Source organism: Thunnus thynnus, chromosome 17 (genome assembly GCF_963924715.1).
Source record: "Thunnus thynnus chromosome 17, fThuThy2.1, whole genome shotgun sequence".
In the NCBI taxonomy this organism is placed as follows: domain Eukaryota; kingdom Metazoa; phylum Chordata; class Actinopteri; order Scombriformes; family Scombridae; genus Thunnus; species Thunnus thynnus.
This window is the reverse complement of record NC_089533.1, coordinates 12,234,538-12,254,167: the sequence shown is the minus strand read 5'-3', so window position 1 is coordinate 12,254,167 and position 19,630 is coordinate 12,234,538. Positions and strand designations below refer to the sequence as shown.

At 43.1% G+C, this 19,630-nt stretch overlaps 1 protein-coding gene across 1 annotated transcript; it reads left to right on the top strand.

Moving 5' to 3' along the window:
* Nucleotides 1–17,130, top strand: ppap2d (phosphatidic acid phosphatase type 2D). The gene is made up of 6 exons (XM_067616185.1): nt 1–843; nt 12,630–12,787; nt 12,968–13,254; nt 13,384–13,441; nt 15,162–15,338; nt 15,569–17,130. Exons 1-6 carry the CDS (start codon nt 636–638, stop codon nt 15,671–15,673), a joined length of 993 nt encoding a protein of 330 aa, XP_067472286.1. The 5' UTR covers nt 1–635; the 3' UTR covers nt 15,674–17,130.
* Nucleotides 17,131–19,630: the final 2,500 nt, after the last annotated feature.

Below are 19,630 nucleotides of genomic sequence, written 5' to 3'. Positions count from 1 at the left end.
GGTCAGGTGGATCCAACATGTTGTGAACTCCAGTCTTATCGTTTGACATTGATTTGGTTGCTTTTTTAACCGCGGAGGTTTTTTGTTTTTTTTTAATAGTCAGAGCTGCGTCAATTTACACAGAAAACACCGGAAATAAGACGACTTTTCAACCAAAGTAAATGTCTCTCAGCTACCTGAGCAGCTGTGAAAAGTGGAACATTCCTCAAGGCCGACTTTACTTCGAAAGCTTCAACCAAAAGTTGTGTTTTCCATTCATGTGTGTTTTACACAGATGTGAAAGCTGGTCTGTTCAGAGATTACAACACGCTCCCGCTGAGAAGTTTAAGGATTAAGTGAGTGAAGTTTACTCGGATGTTTATGTTTTCTTCATTTTTCCCTCCAGATAGCTTCCACCCTTTTTTCCTCCGCACTCTCTCTTTTTGATGACAACGTGTGGCGTTAACTCGGGTCGGCTGACCAGGGTCTGCTGTCAAACTTTGGTTGACATGGATTTGTTGCACCGACGACGAACGGACTGAATACTTTGGGCATTTTCATCATTCACTTACAGCTGCGAAGAAAAATACTTATTGCACCTATTTTTTTTTTTTTTTTAAAAAAGCAAGTTGCCAGTAACTTATTAAACTGAAGCCATGCAAAAGTTCAATTCCAGCGGTAGCCACAGCAGCACGCTGCCCCGGGACGCGGAGCTCCAGCTGCGGTTAGCTGACAGTGGAGGAGCCGGGGAAGGGAAGGAGAACGGCGCCGGGAAGCATTTCCTCACCCAGCCTGAGGAGGAGAGCTCGGTTTGCACCAAGAGGAGGATGCTCGTCGGTTTGGATGTAATATGTCTTTGTGTCGGTAAGAATAAGTGTAGATTTTAAATGAATGGTTTTATGCAAATACTTTTCCCAATGTTATAATGCGAGAGAGAGTTCAGTTACACTCAAATGTCCTGTAATTCCTATTTAAATGCACTGAAGGCCTGTTTTTCATAACTTTTAAATTGTAATTATATTTTTTTAAAGGTCCCACTACCTCTATCAGATTTTGTCTTGCACGCTTGTCAACAGCAGCTTTCGGGAGAGAGAGAGAGAGAGAGAAGGAGAGAGAGAGAGGGAGAGAGAGAGGGGAAAACACATTGGATGGGGATTTGTAAAAGTTAACGAAGCTGCAAAGCATTTTTCCAGAAGTCAAATGGAAACTGTTCAAAAGAAAACTTAAGCTCAGTCCCCTCTGTGCACGTGGGGGCAGGAGGGAGGGGAGGGTGGGAGGTTTGGTGGTGGTGGAGGGGGGGGCTCAGCTGGCAGGAGCAGCTGGAGTTGTCCCGGGAATTCATCTGTTCCTATGGTAACCCCCCCCTCAACCCCCCACAAAAAAGTTCTCGGGAGAAGGACGTGGGAATTGGGATAAAAACATTCCCGTGCTTGTGTTGTCGTGCCGAAAAATGAGCTCTGTTCATAGTCAGCCTCTGTCACTGCAGGATTACTGAGTGTCACTGTGCTCAGCTGGAGGACTGTGCATGGTTATAGTGCAATACAATGTACCAGCAGATTTCATAAGCAGAATTAGAAACACATGGACAACAACCTTCTGGCCACTAACAACCATAATAAAGGGGGTAAAAAGTTTCTGGATAAATAGATAGAAATTGCTGATTGATTCTGTTTGATAGGGGATTTAATAAGCTAATTGTGACAAATAATAATTGTTTTTGTTATTAATCTCATCAGTTATTATGTTTTTACATTCTAGTGTTTATGTTCAAATGTTGAAACTAAAGATTACTTTGTATCCCAAACGTTTTTCACTTACAACGAAGAAAAGCAAGCAATTGTTTTGTATCTGTACAAGTCAAACTACGTATAGATAATAACATGTCATCGCTATTCACAATATTTGATCAGACACCTCCATGTGATAAGTTTCGATCAAATAGTGTTTTGGTGCTATATAAAACTGCATAACTGTGGTTATCCCAGGTTGGATAATCACAGTTGGATGAATTGATTCTTTCTTTTTGCCTCAAAAGTTCATGAATTATTAGCAAAACTGAATTTTTTTGTTGGCAAGTATTGTGTCAAAATCCTTAAATGTAGCAAGACAAAAATACACAATGTTAAAATCTTAAATAAAAACAGACTTTTAAAATAAAAAGTGAAGAATTATTGGCAGTACCATATTCTTAAGTGCCCAAAGTATTTAGGTACAGTGCTCTGACGACTTCCTGTTCGAGGGTTAGATTTTATTTATGCATCAACATGTATGAAGTATTTTCATGATGTAGTTTTGTCCACAAGGTGCTTGGAAGAACTTATACGTATACTTTTGGGTAGTTTAAACTACAGCATTGTTGGAGATTAGATTTTAGGAGATTATTCTACATTGGCATTTGTTGTGTTAATCTGCCAAGAATTAAGTTTCTACAGCTGTCAAAGAAATGTAGGAAATGAAAATGTTTCTCTCTTAAATGGGAATACTCCAGCAAAGAACCAATACTTTAGAACTGTACTTGGACTAGAGTAAATACGTACTTTCCACCTCTGGTCAGTCTTGTGAGTCTGCTGGAGGTACCCAGTTCCACTTTGGGACCTGCTGTACCAAGCTGATATATTTGCAGTTGAGTGACACAAAATGTAATTTCATGTTCAATTTCAAGTTTCGTGTCGTCATCTCGCATGATTGCCATAGGGAAGGGAACATCAGTGTTGTGTGATTGAGTGGTTATCTGGACCGGCTGCAAACACGAGAGAGGCGGAACCCGTCTAGGCAGATCGACAGGTCGGTTGGCGGTTAAAGCATAGGAAGAAGCCCCGCAGACAAAATGACATTGTCATTGCTGTGTTATTCTTCACCCCTGCAGGTATGCTATTAGCTGTTTACTCCGCACACTTGTCAGCAGCTTTGTTCTATGTTTATAAAGTGGCTAGTGGCCCAGCATTGTCAGCGCGATGAAGGAAATGGTCTCATACACTGAGCACACCACTTGCTCTTTATCAAAACTAGGTTCCCTGACCCCTCTGACTTGATTACAAGACTTAGACTGAGTCACCTAGCCTCAAGCTGGACACAACTGATAGGATATAGTGATAGTAGTATAGTATAGTCATTCTCATGACTGAGGTCGATGTGAAATACAAGGTGCTGGGGATGGAGCAATTTGCAAAACTCATGTTTGATTTGATGCAGTGACGTGTTTCTGATACCAGTAACGGAAAAAATGTCTAAGAACCTTTCACTGTTTATTCAATTCATTAAAACCTTCAACATTATGAAAGTACAAGCTATGGTTTTAGAGTTTGTGATGAAGCAATGGAGTTTTTCCTGACTCATTTAGTCCAGTTTCTCTGCAGGAAAAAGTGATTTACAGTGTTATCAAACACAACCAGATGTGCTGACATCTGCAATCATGCAATCATCTCAGATCAACAACTCACCACTGCCTATTAAACAATACATGTTGTGGATTGCTTTTTATTGGATGACAGAGCACAATATAACATATTGTTATACCCATACTTGCCATTGGTAGAGCTTATTAACGTCTGCCTCTGTCCTGTTAACCGCCAGTCAGTTATCAGCCTAACCTTGACTCATCTGTGGGCAGTCAGTCATGAATACCCTGACTAATTAGAGATGAATTGGGTCCTTTATCTTGCAGAACCCTCTTATCTTGACTAACACAATTTTCCCTTAAAAATGCCATCGTCATACTCCCTCAGACGGTTGACCCGCCAGCGTAATTCATCCTGTGAAGGGGCTCATTGACTACTGTAACTGTGGAATTTTACCCTGAAGCATCCCATCCTCATTATGTTATCAGCTCAAGAGGGATTCCACAGTGTTCCTTGGTTTTCACGGCCTCTACACGTGTCTTAGTATTTACCTCACATTTAAAATTCTGACACATAGACATATAGTGTATGTTATGGCATTATGAAGGGGCTTCAATCTGTGGAATACTGTTATACTGATGACATTAAGTGAGGACTCACATTACCTAATCAGACTCTTTTCAGCACCAGGCTTGTCTAAAATCGTTGTACTTCGGTAATAAGGCAGTGTTGTTTGTGGGGCTGTTCTGACATGCACATGATAGATTCTTCACAGAGATGGATTGTTCTGGTTCAGCTCAGTGTCAGTAAGTTCCTTGTAAACAATAGAATGCAAATGCCTGAATCTGTTCAAGTGTTTGCTTGTGTGATAAAGTTTGTGCATGCATTCCTGGTGGGGCCGTAGGAGTTTGACTGGGAGAGAGCTGACAGAAACTTCGCCCTGTGGCTGCATCTAAGATCTAGTGTCCAGCCAGCCAGGGGTCAGGAGGTGTCGGGTGTTTGTCATATCTTCTGAGCATGCAGGGACAGGCCTCCCAGCCTGCACTGCTGCTCCCCTCCTGCACAGGTGGTCCTCACTCTGTCATCACCCCAATAAAAGCCAGTTATTGACTCTCTTAAGAGTAATTAGGAAATGACTGAAAGTGGCTCTTGAAAACCCACTATTAGCTTATACAGCCTAGAGGACCATTATCATTGCCACTAGGCTTGACCTTCTTCTAGATGTTAGTTGTGAAATAGCTTCATTTTCACACATACCTGATGTTAGCTTGAATCTAAATAATGTAAATTGTATAGGGATATCAATTTAACACAATAAAGTGAGTTCATTAAATAGTAAATCTTAAAACAAAACTAGTTTTTGGATAATACAAAGAGAAAGCTGAAATCAGTTGATCACTGTTGTGTATAAGAGTGAGTTTTTGTTCTAGACGTGAAGCAGCATGCCAGGACAAGAGCCCTAGTATCTTCCTGAGTGATCACAGCACCCTCTTTCTAGTTTATTACTGCCTTTCCCCCTTCTCCTTTTCTCCTCTTTAGTGCAGACAAACTCTATTTTGGGAAGATGTCCCAGCAATGTAGTGAGGTGTGTGAGTGTGTGTGTTCTATGTCTGCATGTGATTTTTTTGGGCGGGTGACGGGTTTATGCTAGAGGATTCCTGTTTTGGCAGAGAAAGCTGCCTAGTGAGTGAGACAACAAGAAGCCAACACGTCACAGCATGTCAGTGTATGTAGGGCCAGGAATATTAAATTGTCTGCTATTTGTATGTATGTGTGCGTGTGTGCATGCTTCTACGTAAAAGTGTGGGTGTGAGTGTTTGTGTGTGTATGCTTCATTGTGGCTGCTAGCGCAGACACCCTACTACAGCTGCCATGTGCATGTTGTTTGTTGACAAATTAGCCGGTCCTGTTTTGCTTGCACGTCTTAGGCCCTGATCAAACACACTCTGAAGTTATGGAACACATTGGCGTCACTCTGTAGCTGACAGATGGAGAGCCATTAAAAGTGGCTCAGACAAATCATTAGCTAGTGGAAGAAGTGATTTTGCTGACTCTCCCTCGTTAGTATATTAATGCATCTACTTCCCATTTGACAGCACTGCAGAGGTTCAGGAATCCATTAGCTGCACCCTCCCTCAAACAGGCACCATAGACGCATTTGCTTTACTTTACTGTCAATACATCTTCCCTCAACCATTAACACACCAGAGCCAGCTTAGGCCTTAGAAATGTCTCAGTTTCCTGTGGGCTGAGGGGCAAGTGATAGCCTGAATGAGGGAAGAGTCCCTGGGGGCGGCAGGAGTGGGGGAGTATAGTGGGCTGTGGAAAGAGAGGTGTCTGAAGAAGGGGTTGAGGATCTACAGTAGGGGTCAGAGGTCAGACCCAGGGGCGCCTGAGGGATCTTCTTCTCAGCTGTCTGTTTATGTCCTCCTGAGGAAGTAGTACTCAGAGAAGGATCGGAAAGGTTCAGACAGCAAATAGCTTCAAATGTACTTTTAATGAGGCAGCTGCAATCTTCTCCTCGATGAAGGTTCCATAAGTGCCAGGGTGGTCCATAGGTATTAACCGTAATGAGTGAATAAAGATGTGTGCAGCGCTCTAATCCCCAGTGCTCATTAGCTAGAATGGGTTTGGGAGGCTTACCATCAAAGTATCTACCTGAATCAGAATACAGCCTCTAGCTCCGCCTTTGCGTCTGTCAGAACTAATGACTCGTCCTCTTCTGTCTGTACCCACATATGGAGACTTAGACAGCCCCCCTATGGCGCCATGGTTTGGTTACCCATCATTGGGACCGTTTTATCATTGTGTCACATCTCACCTGCTGGAGCCTTTCCTTCCTTCACCCTCCCAAGCTCCACTCTGTAGTTGTTCCAACTGCACGTTCCCCTGCAAACCAAAACACACTGACTAAACAGCCCTGCAGCCCTCAAATCTTTCCATACATGCTCCCACAATCAAGCCGCTCTATGCCAAATACCTCCCCTGCAGTCTCAACCACAGCCTTGTTTCGATCTCACATTGCAGACTTTCAGACCTCACCTCACCGTACACACCCTTACCTTCACACCGCGAAACCCACCACAGGGCTCCTTTAAAGTTTCCAAGGTACTTACCACAGTGGCAGGTCCTTTATGTTCCTGCTGAATCAGACAGAAAGACAGACAGCCCACTTCAGGCCTCACCACTCATGCCCTGAACTCCAGAGCCGGGCTCCAGGAAGCAGGTCAGTGAAGTGTGGAGAGAACAGAAGCAGCTGTGGGAAGCATGTCTGCACTGGCCAGCGGTAACAGTAACAGTGGTAAGGGTAAGCAAGAGCTCTCCTGGTGTGCTGGTGAAAGGTGAAGCAACATAAAGAGAGTTGGAACTACCTTGCTCTCAAAAAACAATGTATTTGTGTTTACAGGCACTTAAATATTAGCATATTTGCCAGCAAGGTGCTTTCAGCTATTTCTCACTAGGCCTTTTTGGAAGCCACTGTATATGAGATACATGCACCATACGCCTTAAAAAATAGCATATTTTTTGTAGTGGGGTAGGAGGGGGTAATGATGAGCTTGTGGAAAGAGAAATGATGCAGTGGGTATCTACTTAAAGATATTGCATGGAGTCCAGCTGCAGCAAATGCTGATGATAGCAGATGGTTAGCACAGATCCAGGAGTGTTGTGGCTCCCCAGCCCCTCTTTGTTCTTTACTGATTAGTCTCTTTGTGCTACCATCAGGGCAGACAAAACAGATCAGTCTCTAGGAACAATCCAGCCAATTATAAGAAAAAGAACAGGCATCTGTCAGTGCAGGGGGTTGCCACTCACCCTTGTCCCACCTCTCCACTACCTGGCATGGCCCACCCAGGAAGAACAGGAGAAACCACCCTCTAGGACACTCACATACAGAACATGCCGCCCTTTAATTGAGTTTGTGACAGTTTGTGATTTACCAATCATAATCACAGCTTTGGTGCGAATGACCTCATCTCCTGTTACAGTGTTACCTGCCGTGCAGTACAACAGTCTGTGTGTATGTCTCTGTGCTCTTTTGTGTGCTTGAGCCAGTGTTGTGGTGCCTACAGTCTTTTCCCTGACTGCCTCTTTAAACAAAGACTTTTTTTATATCAGGTGAAACATAAAAGACTTGGCTTTGCCCCTAAAGTACCTGACTCGAACTGAATAGCGATTAGATGAAAGAACAGATCAAGGCTAGCTTACCGCACGGAGACAGCTTTGTGCAGTTAAAGTCGTTGTTGCACAAATAATTGTACAATCCCACCCAGCCCAACTGCATAACTGCTGTTTATGAGCATGTTAGACAGGCCATTACACTGCTTCTTGTAATGTCATTACCAGGGATTATCACGCTTGCAAAGATCCAAATTATGACACTTCACAAGTCAGTTCACCAGCTTATTATTTTTTTTGCAAGGTTGACTTGATGGTAAAAAAAAGCAGCTTAAGATTTAGTTGGGAAACATTGGCACACGCAAGCTGGTGAGGGGCCCAGTGAGGGTGGACCACCCCTGAAGGGTGCTGCAGCAAGCTGGGCTACAGCCCACGCTCAGGCCAGTCCTAAACTGCAGGCCAGATGGACCTGTGTTGACAGGTCACTAATTGTCTGTCCTCCAGCTCTATCAAAGGGCAAATGTAGAACAAAGCCTGTACAGTCGAATATTATTGGGTCTGATGAAACAGATGGCCATTGCTGTGGCTCTGACATAGCTTTAGGCTGAGTGTCATGCTAATCTATGAGGATGCTCGGCCTGTTGGTCCCACAGCAGCAGCATTCCTAGGAATTCATTTGGGTCTGTGATAGTGCATGTTTGCCTCAGTGCATGTCTTTAGGGTTGTTTGATTTTATGTGGTTTGCTGGGTCTAGCATGGTTTATTTGGTTATTATAGGTTGGTTTAGTGTTTTTTTCAGGCACTGGTGGGGTTTTTGTGGTTTGTTTGGTTGTCTGTTAGTCTATGCGGCTGTTGATTTGGTTTGTTTGCATCCAAGTGTGGTTCTTATGTGTATGTGAATGTGTTGAGTCTGTATGTGTGGTGGGGGTATTCTGCTGGTTGAGGCGGGGTCGTGTTTACAGAGCGGGTCCCAACAGAGCCCAGATCTCTGACCCTCACATTCCAGAACCACCGCTAATCGCCTCCGTCTGCTGTTCTCCATGGAGAAACCCTTGCCGCATCTCTCTTGGCTTCATCTCTCCAGTTTTCTCTCACCCCAGTATTACTGCCCTTACCCCCATTTGTCAATTTCCTAGCCTCATGGCTATGCATTTTAGCCTAGTTTGTAGTTTGACGCTGTATTAATCAATAGATGTTTAGCAATATGACCTTAACTGCTACCACTACCATCTGCCCTCTTTTCTTTGCACTGTGCCTTTAATCACTTTCCCCATCGTTGTTTTTTTTATTTCTTGCTTTTGGTTGTTGTTGTTCTCCTCTCACAGTGAGCTCATTCTGGGCTGTGGTCATAGATGTGTAAATTAGAACCAGAACTGTTTCTCAGAGTGAGGCACATATCCCCTCTACTCTCATTCCTCCTCTTTCTCCTCTTCTCCTTCCTTCCTCCCTCCCTCTCTCTTTCTTTCTGTCCCTTTTGACTGTTTGAAAGCATTCCTGCTTTGAGTGTCAGGCCCAGCGAGCAGCACATTTTGCTCTCGCTGTGTAAGCCGACCCACTCCTCCGCCTCCTTTTGGGTCCCCTCACAGGCCTTCCTGGCATGGCTCTCTTTTGAACATGTCTTGGCCAGGTGCGGAGGTTTACTCACAGCTGCCTGACAGATGATGTGAGGGTCTCCGGAGTGTTTTTGTGTCTTGTTGTGAAAACTGTTTTAATGTAGTTGTAAAGCATAGAGGTTGACTGTGACACAGCAGCTTGTAGTTTGTATAGCACTGCGCAGATGCTGAATAACCTCACATGTGGTTTCTAGCACTGTCACTTTGCTTTTTATTTGTTGGTCAGCATTGAGACTTTGACAGAACTCAGGTTGAGGTCGATTTGGTGGATTTGTTTTATCTATTTAATTTAGAAGCTTTGCAGCTTCGCCACAGAGGAATGACCTTTGGTTCATGGCCATTAGTGCCGAGTCTGTTCATGGACTTCATGCAAAAAAGGGAAAACAACACAAACCATCAGTGTTGGCAGACCTGAGCTCATAAAATAAGCCGCTATCTGGCTCAGTACTTCATGGTTCCCATTAGACCTCCATATGTATTAAAATGATCCCTTAAGAAGTCAATGTTCCTACTGTTATCCTGAGTGTTTGTGCCTTAATGGAGAATCTCTCCATTACATCCCTGTCAGTGTAGCACAATATTGATTATTGAGAGAGCACTGACCATATTGTGAAATCTGATGAGAACAGATGAGGGGGTTGGTAATAGATGGGATGAAAAGCAAAAAGATCTTTACAGGATATGCCACAAAACTGACCTGATTTACATAAAAATCAGCTTATCTTATGGTAGAGTAAATGTTAAATGCTGTAGTTTATGTTGCAACAGTTGAGGACGCTATACATGTTTTCCTTGTCGTATAATGAGAACCTACAGTGATTTTACAGCCAGTAAATTTAAACATCATCCTCCAATCATTGGTCAATATGTCACCATGAAGTATAACTTTGAATCTTAAAATTACTATGATGCTTTGATTACAATGCATACTACACACAAACTCTCTCTCTCACACATGCACACCAGGAGTTATGTCAAGTCAGCAGGCTGAGCCCGCTGGATGTCGGATGTTTTTTTTTTCTTTCAGTTAAAATGTATTCAAAATGCAGCGTATTGCATTACAAGCCAGTGAAAAAAAATCACACCCACTGAATTTGAACCAGAGATGAACCAGACCATATCTCATCAGGATACTTTCCAGGTCTCCACCAAGGTATAATACACACAGATAAGGGGATTATGATTGGCAGATTAAGAGATGAGTGTTCATTTTATGCAGGTAGCAGGAAGGAACCATGCAGGAAACCCTTATACAGGATATTTCTTTTTAAAATAACAAGAAAAAAACTGTGTGACGAAGTTCTGAATCTGAACGAGTGAACTATTGAAGTATTGAGTCTAATATAGGGAGTTGTGAATGAGTGAATGAAGGACAGATTTTGGACCAAGTACAATTATCTGACTGTATAAACTGATATGAACAAATCAGATTGATTTTAAGTCATCAGTTTTCTGTGGTATTTCTGTCCTTATAGACATTAAGACAATGTTTGAATGTAACGCAGGCCTGCTCAACACCAACACCACTAACTATGGCTGCAACATAGTGTCCACGAAATCATACAATATAAGATTCAATAAAAGATTTAACTACAGAATTAATATCAGAGCTATTTCATTGGATTGCATTAGATGATACAGGTGTACTTAATAAACTGGTAACACATAGTAATAACTCAATAGTTTGAGTAGATTCAACTGCCAATTGTTGTGAAAGCAGTAATCCTAACCACGAGAACTCTAAACGAATGGGTCTCTTATCATAAATTCTTGCATGGTAGATAGCACCTGAATGTGTTTGGTACATCAGTGCGTGACAGTGTGTACACGCAGGCTGAAATTAGCATTATTTGCGTTGGTTGCACGTGAGACGAGGACCTGTATACGTGGCGACTGAATGACCTGAGTGAGAGATCAGGGTCAGATGAGAGGTGTTTCCTATCTCTCACTCTCTCTTTGTTGACGTCACACCCTCTGCTATCTGCCTGCAACGTGTTTCCCTTGTCTCTTTCCCCCTCCACTTCCTCACTCTGGCCTCTCTTGGAATATATGGAAGCGGGCCGACTTTTATCTGTATTTTGTCTTTCTGTTAGGGCAGCATGACTTTGACTACAGAGGTCACCAACACACAATTTTAACACACACTTCTAATCCAGTTTGGTTGACCACGCCTGGCTATATCTCAGCTATAGTCAGACACGAGTTATCTCGTCATGTGTTTTCTGTGCTGATAGCCTTAAACCTATAGATTATTACCCTGGTTTATCAGTTCAGTGATGCTGAATGAGCAGTATTTGTGTGTTAGAAGTAGACTGGATGTCTGTGATAGCTAACACACTGAATAATGGCTAAAAGTGAAACAATGCTAATGTGGAAAAATCTCATAGAGGTCATAGTTGCATACTTTTGGCCAGGTATTCACGTCCCGCCCTTAGTCACTTATAAATTGATTTAGCATGCTTAAATACTTGTTTGCGTGTCATTGTTTGTGGTTTTAAATGTGTATTTGGCCGGATTTTGAGAGTGTATCCTGTGTACTACTCAGTCACGTAGTCCAAGAGATTCCCTGGCAGGAACAGTGTTTTGGCCTGGGTGCGTGCCAGCTAACCAGCAAGCCTGGGATGACAGAGAGAGGCACAGAGGTTAATGATTAGTCCCATGTTCTTGCTGCATTCCATGGGGTGACAAGAGGACATGGGATAAGGGACAGAGAACTGAAGCAGGCCAGGCAGGCTTTTACCGGGCAATCGGCCATTAGTTTGAAGTACAACATAGAATAAAACTGTGCAGCTCAGCCTTTGTTTTGGGGGATAAAAACCTTCCATCTCCCTTTTTGGTATCGTTAAAATGTTGTGCAACTTTTCACCAATAAACTTTGACCGTCAGACTGTGAAGTTTGTTTGCTTAAGTGGGCTAGACCATGACCCCCTTTTCACCTGATACAGTAATCTTGCGATTAGTGACCAGCCAGGAAACGTAGTCAACACATAATATTAACAATTGTTAATGTGAGATTAGATGGATTCAATAAAAGTCCCTGCTATTCACCGGAACAAGCAGTCATTGTTAAACAATACCTTGTTCTTCTTACAGTGGGTTTATTGTCTTCTTTTGGCACATAAAAACTCTCTGTGTAACATGCTGTTTAATATCCTCTCCCTCCTTCCTCATCTTAATTCTTCACTATCATTCCCATCTCCCTGTCTGTCTATCATGCCTGTCTGTCTGTCTGTCTCTCTCTATCTCCTTGTCTCCCATCTCTCCTTCTCCCCACTCCTCCAGTGGAAGCAGCTATGAGTGGAATGCTTGATCCCCCGGGAACTGAAATCATGTCACCAAATAACTGAGACTCTTTAAAGCGGCCCCCCTCTTCATGTTGCATCAAATGCCATTCTCCTGTGTGACAGGAGAAGGCAATCTTTATATGAGCCGACTGTAACAATAATCTGTATGTTGCTCTCTCCGTCTCTCTCTCTCTCTGTCTGTGATCCTTGTTGCAGAGACCACATGCTCACAGACATTCATCAAGCCATCTTTTGTTTTTTGTCTGCCTCCCCTCCCTTTCTTTGCCCCATCTCATCAGCTTCCATCCCATTCTTTGCGTGTGAGTTGAAGGCAGTGACGCCGTACAGGCGAGGATTCTTCTGTGGAGACTCCAGTATTACCTATCCCTACGTGGAGAGAGAGGCCATCCCAGACAGCCTGCTCATTGCTGGTGGCATAGCCATCACTGGCCTTACAGTAAGACAATGATACCTGTTAAGAATTGGCCCAGGGCGTTGAAGTTGTCATCACTTTAATATGATGTAATAGAGCATGTGTTTGTTTTAAGAATAACACACACATACTGTCACCGTCCCTGTATTTGTGCAGCTGTTTTGAATGACTTAACCAGTTTCTCTTGTCTTATTTCCTTCTTAGATTGCACTGGGTGAATGTTACCGGGTGCGTTTCCGAGGTGTACACTCACGGGCATTTGTTCGCAACCGCTATGTGTCATGTCTATACAAGGAGCTGGGAAGCTTCCTGTTTGGTTGCTGCGTAGGTCAGTCTCTCACTAATATGGCAAAGCTAAGCGTGGGGCGCCTGCGACCCAACTTCCTGTCTGTCTGTAACATCACCTATGCGTCCATCAACTGCACTCCGGGCAGCTATGTGTCCCAGGTCACCTGCAGGCAGCACAACCAGAAGATGGTGGAGGAGGCGAGGTATGTAGTGTGTGTGCATGCAAGTTTGTGTTAAGACATGATTTGCCTTGTTTACTAAGGGTGGGTATACACTAACTTTACTCTACAGTTAATATCTAACCTTCGGCATCTTTTATTGATATCTTTCAGGAAGTCCTTTTTCTCTGGCCATGCTTCCTTTGCCATGTACACCATGCTCTATTTGGCAGTAAGTCACCTCTGCTTTATTAACACACACACACACACACACACACACACACACACACACACACACACACACACACACACACAGAAACACACCATCACATCTGGAATGTGACCCTCACATTCACCTGAGCTTGTGTTGTGTAATTACAGTATTTTGTACTGTGCAGCAATGTTGGGGGAATATTGCAGCTCTCACTTTCGTTTTAGTTATTAAAAACAACATGATCCTTCCTCCCTAGAGGCCAAGAACACCATGTGCAACTATTAACTAGATAAGCTAATTAAACATGCCAAACACACACCAAGACATGTGCTGGTAAATATATTCACACATTGTGATCGTGAGGGAGGAGAGCTTTGAGAGCAGCAAATTCTCCAAAGGCATCCTGCTTCAAATTGAAAGGGTTGGTGAGACAGAGAGAGGAGGAGGAGGAGGGGAGGGGGAGGTAGAGGGGTGGTGGGGGGGGAGTAAGAGAATGAGGGGGAATGTTTTCCACAGGGGAACATGAATAGATGAAGAGACAACACGGACAGAGGAGGCCTTGTTGTGGGTCTCATTTAGGGGAGGGGGTAGAGGGCTGAATATGCCTGCTGAGAGATCGACAGGCTTCTTTCAGCAAGAGACACCCCTCTCAACCCCCCCAGCACTCCCCCATCTCTTCATCTTTCTCTCACACTGCACTGCCCAGTAGTCATGGGCGCATTGTGAGCGAGAAACAACAGTTAGAGCGAGACAAAAGCACATTATTTTCCTTAAAATGTGCACATTCCACGCGTATTCCTCCTCGTTAACCCTTAAATTATAGTTTTATGTGACTTAAGTCATTTATTGTGTACAGCTAAAATGAATGAAATGTGAGAAATAAGAGAGAGGAGAAAAGAAAATGACTGCCTCTCCTATTTGCACTTTTGCACTATAGAAGTCCAAATGAAAAGCAGCTCCTCTCTGACCAGAAAGACAAGGATGAGTAGGGGGAAAAAAGTACTAACGAGAAGAAGTGGTCTGAGAAAAACAAGGACTTCAGTGTATGTTATCCCTGATTTCTCTCCTCACTCCTTTGTTTCTCCAAACACAGACTACAGGCACAAACACAGCCTTGCATGCAAGTTCGCTGCTTGCTAGTTTTTTCAGCAGACTGTAGACAACCTGGAGAGAATGTGTCAAACCTGTAGCTACATGCCACCCGAACCATAGCCAGCTGCTAGTGTTTAAGGCAGGAAGAGTGACACCTGCTCTCAGCTGGGATAGGGAGAGGGAGAGAGGGACCCGGTGAGAGGTCGGCCTCACCACAGGAATGTAGGCCACATGCTCCCCAGTGGTTGATGGGCCCAGACGGACGTCCAACCACCTCATAAAGCTAGCCCTGCATCTGCATCACACTCGCCCTGTGACCCATTTTTTACAGACTCAAACATCAATATTGTAATGTAGCGCTGAACCAGGAGACGAGGATGAACAAAGGGAGGAAATGGGGTTTAGATGGTGTTAATGGACTCATGCCAAGCTTCTCTTTCCCCTCTGGGTAGCAGAGTGTATGCCTATGTTTTGCATAATGGGCTCTGCCTGTGTTCATAGAATTTTGTATTATAGGTAATAATTATCGGTTTATGTTTTTGGCACACACGTTAACACACAAGCAGCCATATGTATATATTCACCCCTCTGCATAGGTTATAAAGTGAGTAAAAATATAATAATAAAACTAGCTTCTTTTTCACAGTTCTACCTGCAGGCACGGTTGTCGTGGCGAGGAGCTCGACTGTTACGCCCACTCATACAGTTCCTATTAGTGATGATCGCCATCTACACCGGCCTGAGCCGCATCTCTGACTACCGTCACCACCCAACTGATGTCCTCACAGGCTTCATCCAAGGAGGGCTCACTGCATACTGGGTGGTATGTTGAAAATGACTAAACTTGTCTAAATAGTTCTTTAATGACAGTTATCTCTGTCTTTACAGGATTTGTTTCTCTCTCCTCTCTGTTGACTGAATTAGCTTAAACAATAGACTCTCTCACCACTTTCCTTACCCGGATCTCTTGTGGTGTGTATAAACAGTAAATGATTGACAGCGTGCGTGATCTGTGTATATTTCCTGACATTGGTTTTGCATCTGTGCCTGCAGGCCTTCTACATCTCCTCAATGTTTAAGCCATGTGCCCGTCCAGACCTGTCTCCCACTAACATGTCCCTGGAGAGTCCACTGTCCAGCCAACAAACTGTCTGTTAGCAGGCACATGCAATCAGAAGACAAGTGAAGATGGACTGCAGAAAGACAGGGCGAATGTCAGATAGCACAGGTGAGGAGCAGAGAGAAGAGAGAAAGAGAAAGGGAATCATATAAAAGAAGGATATGATTAAAAGTTGATGGAGTACAATCTAACACATGCTTGCTCTTTTGAGCATACTGATACACAAACATAGATTCACACAGTAATCTAACAACTTCACACTCTCACACATGTGAAATACAAGAAGCACATTTGACTGCAAGTCAAACCCGTCCAGTGAAAAGAACTGCATAGTATATTACAGATATTTTTTTATATATGAAAAAAAATAAAAATGTCTATTTTTCAAGAGGACTTTTAGAAGCTGCTAATGTTGATAGTTGCCAGTTGTTTCTTCTGTGATGGAGGCCTTTGGTCAGTGCATTCAGTTAGCTTTCAAAGCACAACTGGTCACTCTTTGGTCCTTTTGTGAGGGAGGAGAAAATGCCAGCCTCCTCTTTTTTTTTTTTTTTTGATCTCCTGCTCAGCTTGGAAACATCACACAGCAGCTGTGAACTGATGCCATCAGACCTCAGACATAAACACAGCTCTGTACCGAGTGACAGACCTGGTAGTGATAAGGAACAAGCACTGGCTTTAACTTCTAACCATCTTTACCTTCAGTGGCTTGATGTGCCGCTGCTCTAATCAGACTACCCTGCCTACGATCACTACGATTTAACAATCATCTGTACATAAGCAAAGAAAAAAAACAGTATTTGTGCTGTAAAACAATGTTGTCTTTCTTTATTTTTTTGAGTAACCAAGGCAGTGTCGGGGAGAAATCTGACCAGGTAACTATCTTTCCCCTTCACTGCCGCTTTTCTGTACTAACCACTTTGACTGTGTCTCAGAGGTGGAGGTTTGACTGAATTTTTGTAACCTTTGACTTTTGTCTCTGAGCTGCACCTTGATTTATGCCACTCTGACAGGAGAGCCCTCCTGTGCGTCTTTATTAATAGCACTTGAACGTACATAATGGAACCTTCTAATTATAATCAATATTATATATTTTATCACAAGTTTGAATAATCAGTGTTTATTTTTGTTAATGTCAGACTCATACACTATATTTGTTTTTGTTGTTTTCTTCTTGAAATGATAATTATTCAAATTGAATGTAAATAGCAATGTCATTTTATAAACCACACAGAATTTCAAAAGTATTAGTTCCAGTTTTGGACAGTTTTTACATGTTTATGTAATTGTTTATATTTACGTTTGTATTGATCAGGTACGGAAAGTTACTATTGTATCTGTTGTAACTACTAGACTGAGCCACAGATATTATCAGAAAGCTATATTTTTTGTGTTCCCAGTTATTGTTGTTTGTTTATTTTGTCTGTGAATGCCAGAAAAGGCAGAAATAACCACTGTACTCAAAAAAACCAAACCAATAAAATGAATGTTGAATGTTTTTAATTTCTTATGTCCTCTATTATTTCTACCTTGTGTCAGAAAAACTGAAAAAGCCATCTACCGCAGTCCCTTTCATGCTTGCCAGGCACACACACATACTTAATCTCTATGTCACAATATTTATGTCAGCCATTTGTAAGTCAGTCAGCATACAGCCATTAATTTTTTACAAACAGGATGCCAGATGCTGCGAGGAGGTAAGGAAATCTGAGCTGAAACAAAATATAAACACTGAAATGATAAGTGATTTAACCTCCTGTTGTGTTTGGAAGCTTCCACTCCAGTGCTCTCCTAGTTTCTTTCATTACTACAGCTCTCTCTCTCTCTCTCTCTCTCTCTCTCCCCCCTTCACACCCTTCCTCGCTTTGCCTCTTCCCTGCTCTCAGTTCTTTTGGAGTGCAGTGGAGCATGATGGACTGTTTTAGGGGGTCATGCTACCATGGAGATGCTTAGCCAGATACAGATTGGGGCGTCTGAGGCATTTTCTTTCATTTCTTTTTTTTCTCTCTCCGATCCACTTCCAGGCCGAGGAAGGAGAATAAAAGGCAGCCCAGATCAGAGAGAGAGAGGGTTAAAGAGAGAGAGAGAGAGAGAGAAGGAGGGAAAGCGACAGTAATGGGTGTGTACATAATGCTGAGGTAAGGGGGACAGACGAGCAGGAAAAGTGGTCCAGTAATGAAGGGAAGGAGTAATGGAGCAGTTGGCAGAACAGATGGGGCGGTATATCGGGGAGAGTGAGGGTGATGGGCGTGGGGCTTCGATGTGGGAAGGAATGTGATGGTGGTTTTCAGGCCTGTTTTGTTTCATAATACTGTAACTAAGGAGACACATTTCATTCCTGAGCAACGTATATGCCTGTGCTTGTGTGACAGGTTCTTGTCTATCTGTGTCGGCTTCACTATTTGTTATTGTCTTATGTTTAGGTGTGTGTGACTGAGCTGAGCGGGAGTTAGGCTGCTCCAGTGAGCTGAGCTTACACACCCTGTCAAACATGACATCTCGTTTACACTGTGACTGGCGTCCTCCTCGCTAACCCTTTTGCCCTAATGGAAGTGAATGGGGGTCGACAAGCAGAGGCAGATTCTGTATGTTCAGATTATTAAGGTCTAGGCAGAAGGGCCTCACTATTTACACTTCTGTGATTGTGCACACAGAAGGAACAGTAGCCCAGCACTACGGTCATTTAGAATGGGGGGTATTCAAACTCTTATCTTAACAGGTGAAAGCCATTACTGTCCACACGCTTGACTGTGAAAGAAAACTAAACCCACTTTCTCCCTCTTCCTCATACTTAGCTTTGGGGATTTCCTTGATAAGATTATGATTTTTGTGAAATTGGACAGGTGCAAAAATAGCACAGTGTACTCCAGGGAGCATTGATTCAAATCAACACACAGATAAGTGTGCTGCAGCAAGCACGTAGCTCACCTGTGTATCTTCACGTCTGAGGAGAGGACACCTGTATAATGCATGTTTTTTGTCAGACATTGATAACATCATCAAGGCATTTGCAGCCCAGCCGGATTCCATTTACTTAACTTTGCCCCCGTTTGAAGAGATGAAATAGTCCTTTTGATGGAGATGTAAAACATACCTCCTCCTACGGTCCTCACGTAATTCAACCTGTCTTTGTTTAAAAGCAACTGAAAGCTGCTTAAGGCTGTAAAGCGATTCAACTGTGAAGAGGAAAAAGAAATTTCCTTGCATATGAATTTTTAAGTAAGACTTTTTCGCTGTGGGTCTCCGAGGCATTACAGACATAGTCTCTGGAACTCTGCTGGCCTCTTATCCAGCTGTAGTCCAATTCTTAATAGAATTAAAAAGGATTAATGGGCTCTTTAGTATGCTCGAGTTCAGACCTGCTCCCCCGGCCTCACTGCTATGCATATTTCTAAATCTCCCATAGTAATGACAGTCAATGAAAGCAGTAGCTGCAGCCTTTAGCACTGCGAGTGGGCACATTGTGTCCCGATATGAGTCTGTGAAAGGCATTAGTGTGTGTGTTCCTGGTTAGATAAATCTCGCTCCCCCTGTCTTCTCTCTCTGCTCTTCAGGGATTAGGATGTGCCAAGCCACGTTGGCTCATGGTGTAAGTTAGAAACGTCCCTAAAATGGATCTACAAAGAACTACAGGTGGATAGCAGGACCACAGTCACTGCCAAATATGGGAACCTTGCGTAGGCGTGTGATGTTCGTGCATTTTCTCACATACACAACAGTAAATCACTTGCATACCGAATTTATCACTCTAAGACATACGTATGTACACATAGATAGTACACATACTATCTGATGAGGACAGTGTCATTATGCTATCTGATGGGGATAATATCGCTTGAATTGAGGCTTTGTTATGTGCTGCACCACATGCGATGTGCAGGTAGCTGAGGCTGGATATGAAGGGTTTTTGAAGCTCATATTAATTGTTAATGAAATGTGGAGAGAGATCAGTCAGTGAATGAACATGTATTTGAGGATGATAAAAACAACAAACCTCC